Source organism: Platichthys flesus, chromosome 16, assembly GCF_949316205.1.
Source record: "Platichthys flesus chromosome 16, fPlaFle2.1, whole genome shotgun sequence".
NCBI lineage: Eukaryota > Metazoa > Chordata > Actinopteri > Pleuronectiformes > Pleuronectidae > Platichthys > Platichthys flesus.
Window position 1 is genome coordinate 12,728,614 of NC_084960.1, and position 7,963 is coordinate 12,736,576.

The 7,963-nt window shown below is 39.6% G+C and overlaps 1 protein-coding gene across 1 annotated transcript; it reads left to right on the plus strand.

The window, feature by feature from the left end:
- The first annotated feature begins 297 nt into the window (after positions 1-297).
- Positions 298-6,126, plus strand: arf2a (ADP-ribosylation factor 2a). The gene is made up of 5 exons (XM_062407878.1): positions 298-394; positions 2,613-2,767; positions 2,907-3,017; positions 3,135-3,259; positions 3,589-6,126. Exons 2-5 carry the CDS (start codon positions 2,623-2,625, stop codon positions 3,748-3,750), a joined length of 543 nt encoding a protein of 180 aa, XP_062263862.1. The 5' UTR covers positions 298-394; positions 2,613-2,622; the 3' UTR covers positions 3,751-6,126.
- Positions 6,127-7,963: the final 1,837 nt, after the last annotated feature.

Consider the following 7,963-nt stretch of genomic DNA (forward strand, 5'->3'; position numbering starts at 1 on the left):
ATCTATCTATCTATCTATCTATCTATCAACTTATTAATGTCTGAGGAACACAACAGCCTATTGGACAGAGTGAACTGTGACATTACAGACAGTATAACGACTGTAGTTGTTAATGTTTTCTTTAGTTTTTGACGGGAATAAATTAACAAATATCACCCGCCTGTACACTACGAGGCTTTTATGTCATTTCTACACCATCACAATTTTATAATTCCGATCAGTCATCCACAGCTTTAGATGGCGGTAATGAGTCCTTTCGCAGTTTGTAACCACCTTAAAAGACACAGAGAAGAAGACAAGGAGGCGGATGATGACCAGGAACACGATACGTCAGCTTACGCCATTTTGTTGTGTGAGCAGAGCAGCAGCGAAGCATCGCACAGCACAAGAAAAGGTAACCTTCTCGTTTTTAAACATGTCACATCCTCATGGCGGGTTTGGAACTCACATTTAAACAAAGTTAGACAGACCGGGAGCCGGTCAACGTTTCCACGGTTACAGACAGTTGGCCGTACGCAGGCAAAGCTTGAAGTTCGTTAGCTATTTCCTTAGCATTGGAACTAGCTCGCATTTGAGAAGTTTAAAACCATTGAGTGTTAAGTGTGAAACGACCACAAGAAGATCTATCAGCAGCCGTAGAGTGTTTTCACGAGGGGTTATTTCTATGCTTTTATCTTTTAATGAGACCAAAAACGAAGCTCTGCTAGCTTCCCAGCTACATGCTAATAGAGGATTACCTGTCAAGTCAAACACTGAAGCCTTGTTGTAATTCACACACACACACACACACACACACCTATTTTAACCAAAACTGAAGACAGGTGTCATTTTTCAGTCTAGAACAAAACCTCAGTCTTTCTTTAACACTATTCAAACAGTGCTTGTTCATGCCGAGAGAAACCTGTCACTCCTGTTTAAGGGGACTCGACCTAACATGACTTCCAGTAGCAGGATGCTAAACCCGAAACCCAGTTTGTTTGAAATGTGTCTTACTGTCAAAAGCGGATTTGGATCAGAAACTGTTGATTGACAGAATATAAACCTACAACAAATGTATTTAGCTGGTCACATCAGTGACTCCCAAGATTGTGTGGAATTGCAATAGGATTTAAAGGGGAGGTAAACAGAGCAACAATTGTTAATGCAGCACAAAGTTATGAACACATTTTCAGTCGATCTACTCTTTTCTGTATAAGTATCAACACCATAATGCTACTGATTGTGACGGGTCCTAAAAGGACACTTCATAACTTTGAGTTGTCACAAGCTTAAAGATTAGTCATTTTTTTTTCTCAGCAAAAATTCCTCAAATTTCCAGTCACTTCTAGATAAATGCTTTGAAAATTATAATGTTTGGTTTTTAGACTTATCATTGAACAATGAATTAGTTTTGGAAAATTGTAACATTGATTCTCTTGCATGTTTATAACATTTATTAAGGTGACTTGGTGCCAGTCCCTTAGAATTGGATCATGAAATACACAGGATATGTTGTATGAGAAGCAGTGATATCCATTTCTTTATTGACAATAGATGCAGTGGTCAAGAGTCCAGCACTGCCAGAGAACATAATTGTTGGCTCTTGTGTTTATGAGCTCAAAGAATGTGCTCTTTTCTTTTTTTATTTAAAACATACTGGTGCTTATCTCCACTGCACCTTCCACCTGCAATACACGGCTGAGCAGAACAAGTGGAGGAAGGTTTTCTCTAGTTTTTAACAGGCCGTCAATGAAAACCTTAAAAGTATGAGCAGGTGGAAGACAATATATGACAGGTGACAATGCAAGAGATTTCTGCATTCAGACTCACAGAACAAGAAGCAGACAATGACTGCGTGGGCCCCCCCTTGTTTGTTAACTATGTAGCTAAACCAGACTGTTGAGCTCTGTTGAATTTAACACCTTTCAGACAGACGCAATGATGCAAGTTAAACTCAAGTCTGGGATTGATCTGAAGGAGGTCAGTTCACAACAAATAAAAAACTGAATTGACATTTATACTACTTTAGGTCATTAATTCATAAATGCATATATTACATGTGTTTTTATGCCATCATACGTTTGTGAATTCAGTCAGGTGCTCCGATACCATTTTCCCCTTCCCTTATTCTGTGACCTGGACTTTGTCGGTAGGTACAGTGTTACCGTTTGATACCAGTACATTTAAAAATGATCATGTATACATTTTACATTTGTATGCTACTAACCCTGTATTAAAGTGATGATTGCTATTGCTGTAATTGGCAACTAGCGCTTGTGCAGCCCGTCGTAACTGACGGACCTGCATGTGGCACATTTGACATGGCCATTTTACTTTTTGAACATTCCAGTGTGAAAATTTTTTTGCCAAGTTTGGCTAACGCGTCATAACTGGCCATCACTTCGTTTTCGCTGCAGTCACTATACTGCAGCTTCTGTTTGAGGGATGAAGAAGAAGTGGGTTCTCTGGAAAGAGATTGCAATTTCATGTGTATTAAACCAATATTTTTTAAAGATGTGGTATCGGATCGTCACATAGATTCACCTACTTGCTTTAGCCCCTCCCCATTTACTTATTTTTGTATGATAACACATTTTTTGTCTGACCGCTGGATATCCTTTGTCCTTTTGCAGGTGAGCCAAGATGGGGATTTTCGGAAGCATGTTTAAAGGGTTAATGGGCAAGAAAGAGATGAGAATCCTGATGGTAGGGCTGGATGCTGCTGGAAAGACCACAATCCTGTACAAACTCAAACTGGGAGAAATTGTTACCACAATTCCCACCATCGGTGAGGCCTCTTCTGCATCTTCAGTAATTTAATGCTTATGCTGACTGCCACAATGGTGGTGGGACTTAGACCTTGCAATATGAAAACGTAGACATTTAAAACTTAAATTTGTCTCTTTGGTTTTCTCTCTCATTCGCAGGTTTTAATGTTGAGACAGTAGAGTTCAGGAACATCAGTTTTACAGTGTGGGACGTCGGTGGTCAGGACAAGATCAGGCCACTCTGGAGGCATTACTTTCAAAACACACAAGGTAATATTTCCCTATCGCTCCAAGTTTGTTGAACAAGTGTTAGCCCATTGGTGGTTCAATCCTCAATTACACACAGAGACTTCCTCCATGCAAACCTTGCCTCTTTTCCATTGCCAGGCCTTATCTTCGTTGTGGACAGTAATGACAGGGAGCGAATCGGTGAGGCGAAGGAGGAGCTGATGCGAATGCTGGCCGAAGACGAGCTGAGAGATGCGCTGCTGCTTGTCTTTGCCAACAAACAGGTGAGTTTGTGTCAGTGTCCCTCTAACAACATTTTGAATTGTAGAACTTGGCAGCTATCAACTGATCTTAGTTTATCTCTTAGCTTGGACCACTCATAAAACCTCATAGAGAAACCATTTGAAAAGACAAATTACTTGAATAATGAATTGTAGGTGAGATCATGTTGAATATTGAGAGAATATTAAGATCTGTTGGCTAATTGATCAAGAACACAGATACCAATCCAGCATATTGAATCACCTTATAACTGTTAACCAATCAGTTCAAAATGATGGTTTAGCTGCTTTTTCTCTTCTTGTTTATTGACTGTTGTGTTTTCTGTTTTCAGGACCTGCCCAATGCCTTGAATGCAGCTGAGATCACAGACAAACTGGGCCTGCACAACCTGAAACCGCGGAACTGGTATATTCAGGCCACATGTGCCACGGGTGGAGATGGTCTCTACGAGGGTCTGGACTGGCTTTCAAGCCAGCTAAAGACAATGAAATGATCCATCACTACTCCTCGTCCTGTCTGCCACCTCTGTCTGCAGTGTAATGGGAGACTACACTGGTCCTGGTCTGTCTCACCCCTCTTTTCGCCTCTGTTCCCCTGAAGAGTCCGACCTTGGGCCAGTGCTCCCATGCATACTGTATGTGTACTGTAGTAGTGTGTTTGGATGAATGAAAGAATGTGTGTATGTATGCGTGAGCAGAGTGGGAGCAGCCCTGCGGTGCCTTGAACAGCGTTAACGCCGACACCTCCTCCCTTCAGGGTCAGCACATCCAAAGGTACTGGTTTTTAAGGACAAAGGATCTCTCAAGAATGTTTGTTTAAAAAAACATGCGCTTGTGGCATCAAGACCATAATATAGGGCTGCGCGTTATTAGGAAAAAAAGCGATATGTGGCAACGTCTAATATTGCGATTAATAAACATAAACAGCTCCACAGCCCGGCCACAGCGTCACTTAAACATAATTACTGTTTATTCACCCTATGGGTTTATTAAAATATGTACTTGACATCCAATATCTGTTATTTGCATGTTTCCAGTTTAACTGTGGCCGCAAATACTGGACGCTTGTTGATTCTCTCCTATAATTCAGATCTTTAGAGTTTCTGTCTGCATTGTTAGGTCACAATAATAGTCAGGATGTTGTGCTACTCATCTGTTCCAGATGTTTTCGCATTTGTTGAACCATTTTAAATCCAGTTCAGTTCCACTTCCCTGACCCTGATATTTCATCTCAGGCCTTCCACACAGGTTTAAAAGGATGCATCCTGGCTGTGCCCACAAAAGACAAATGTTTTGAATGTGTGTATATTGAGTGTAGTTACAGCATCATTGGTGGATTTGTGTTTCCCGTGTAAGTTTCAACTACATTCACGCCATTGGAACAACGAGGCCTTTCTTAGAGTTGCTCCCACTCTGGTTTATTATTTACTGGTGGTCTTATATTGTCTTTTATCTAGTTATTTTGGTTAGGGGTTGTTTTCTATTCTATTTTAATGTTTTTTTATGTTGGTGTTACGCATGACCTGGTTTACTCTAGCGTGAGCTGACGTGCCAGGTGTGCCGTCTTTTTTGAATAAAATGTTCTCGGGACCAATTGGTTGGATTCAGGATTGGCTCATTGTTTTTCGGTGTTGGGATTTGCCTCCAGAGCGTAAAGTGTCAGGGCAGGTGCACACTCTTAACCAAATTGTCAGTTCCGTGATAAGACATTACAGTTGAATGGGAAGCATCTAGTCCAACCTGCTTAGAAATCAGCACCGTAAAAGCCTCTTCGATGCTTCAGGCAGAAGAGTCCCTGCATGTACCCAGGGCGCTTCCCCATGTTGTTATTTAAATGATGTCCCTCTGATGCCCTTTGCACAACCTCATCGGCTTGCACAACACAGGGCTGTGTGAAGACCGCAGAATATTCATCAGCGTTTGTTAAACAGAGGTAACACCTTGTCGTGTCATATTAAAGAAGGAACACTAAGAATAATGCAAATGGTTTCCCTAGTTTTTCAGTAATGCTGCTCACAATCTCCTCCTCTCCTTAGAGGTTTATAGTTCTGGGCTATATGTATGTAGAATCATGTCAAGATAAAAAATAATCATATCAATCGATATCAGTAATTATCAAGATGAATGACAGATTTTGGCTCCTGAGGGAAGATTGTGGTTTTTAAACTTTTCTTTATCAACAGAGAATGACTTTATGAATCTGAGGTAGCGCAAAGTTTTATACCATATTAGAATTATATTGGAGTATTTTGGAATGTTGTTATATTGCTATTTAAAATAATATTGTAATTATTATTTATATTGATTTATCGCCCAGCACTAGGAGGTAATAACCATACTTATCACCAGCAGACATTTCAAATGTACCAGTGAGAATGTTACAAGTGTTCAACCAGCCATGAAACGGTTTCCTTCACATTGATCCTAAATGTTCCTGCATTTTATTAAGAAATCAACCATGCACACCCATAACAGAGTAAAGATGACGATACTGTCATATAATCACACTGACCTCTCAAGGGAAATTCATTTTCCAGTTTTTGTTTTTCTACATCGGGAGGTTTTCTTGGAAGTTTTGTGTAACTGGACAACTAATCCTTTTTGACATTTTCACTCCTCTATACATTCTGGTGTTTCCTAAACATCTGTAGGTGTGTTGGATAATCTGGTACAAAGCAAAAAGTACAAATGTATATGCTTTTTTTTTTAACTCATCCACCTACTCATGTTTCCAACTGCTTTAATTTTTCAAATGTTTCTGAACAACTGACAGCATATGTGCATATGTATCTCTAAAGTAACGTAAATGCTTTTTTTCCCATCTTGTCAGCAGCTGATAAATGCACTATAATAAATAATTATCTATTGTACCTCTGCCCTACTAGCCGTCTCTTTGGAATAACTGATGTGTGCAGCACTTTGCTCCCCATGGGGATGTGCTTGATCAGCTTAGTTTTTATCAGACTGATAATGTGAAGATAGTGTGGCAGCATCTGGAGCTTTTAAAAGCAGTTCTCTGCCAGCTCCTCCTCGCACCCTTCATCTCTATTCAGTGTTCCATTCTGGAAAGAAGATAAAGACTACTGATGATTTAATTAGTGTATTTAATTCTAATTGCTGTATTAAAGCTTCTAATGAATAATGATTCTGATTGTGACTTTAACAAAGAGTAGGTGGCTTGAAAATTTTGGGTAGTTACAGGAATAGCACAAAAGACTTGATGCGATGGCACAAATAGGCAGCTCACCTTACCAAAACACTTTCAGAGGATGATGAAGGAAATCAAAGATGTTTTTACACTGAGTGGATTCCTGTCTGCTGATAGCCTTGTTTACATGCTTAATTGTATTTACACAAGTCATTTTTCTGTGTTGGATCTCTGCGATCAACAGCTTTAAGATCTCATTTTGGGCTCTAAAAATCATTTGGGCCCCTTACTATTTTCTAAGGCTTATTAACAATTTATCCAATTTGCTTACTGATGGATTAACTTGTTGATTTATTGCCACTTATTTTCTCAATGAATCTGTTGTAAAAATAATCATCACAGACCTCCATGGTTACAATAATGCCTTCCTTTACACTGAAAAAAGATAAATAATAGAAATCATAAATAATACAAATAAATCATTTTAATACAGTTACTTCTCAACTGTGACCACTGGAGGGCAGCAATCACTGATTCTGAACATGCTTGAAACTTCCAGCAAGTACACCTGATACTCTGAAATAAATAATAAGCAATTGCAATAGGATTAACAGAACTTACAAAAAAATAGTGAGATTCAAATATCATCAAAAATATACAATATTAACTTTTATCACTGTTATTGTTGTTTCCAATAACCACATACATATTTAAAAAAGGGTAAGGAAAGTATAAGACATGAAATGAGACTTTGAGCCTTTTGGACTTTTATTCTGAAGACGGTGACCCTTTTGAATACAACATGGACAAATGCAGATGAAATATATAACTGACAGTTGTACTTGAGTTCAAAACTGCAAATAAGCAAGTCTCCCCAGCTTCATATTGCAGTGTAATAAAAACCCTCAGCTCCGTCAGCTTTACACAAGGGACTGTTCCAACATTTTTCACGAGATCGATTTCAGAATGATCCTCTGGGTTTCAGTTCAGAAGACACATAATCTGACAGTAATCACAATCATTTTGTAGACATGAGATGTTATAACTTTGAGAGGACTTATTGCATTTCTGAGGACCGATGGTCCCGGGGGCCACAGAGCAGGACAGAGATGGACGGTAGGTGAGGATATTCTCCTGATGATCAGAGAGCAGGCAGACAACCAATCCCCCTCCTGTTTGCCCTCCATCCACATTTCAGGTGGCCGATTCTCAATAGAGTTGTTACCTTGGAAACAGCACCTTATGTATTTATAGAGAGCGACTGACTACAAATGGAGAAGGGAGAGCAGGAAACAAGACACGGACGGCAGAGGAGATTTTCATTTAGCACACGCTGGAATTTCAGGAGGCTTGATGAAGTCATCTGGTGATATCATTTATTTTTGAAAGATCCGGCTTTGTAATTGAGTTCAGGTGATGATAATGTTCGCTGGTTCAACACATGTGCAGAATATTTCCTCTTATCTGCCACAATCTGTCTCACACTTACCGGGCCTATCATATAAAGCTGACCTAAATTATTCTAATTGGATATGTAGAGCTACACTCTCCCTCCGCAC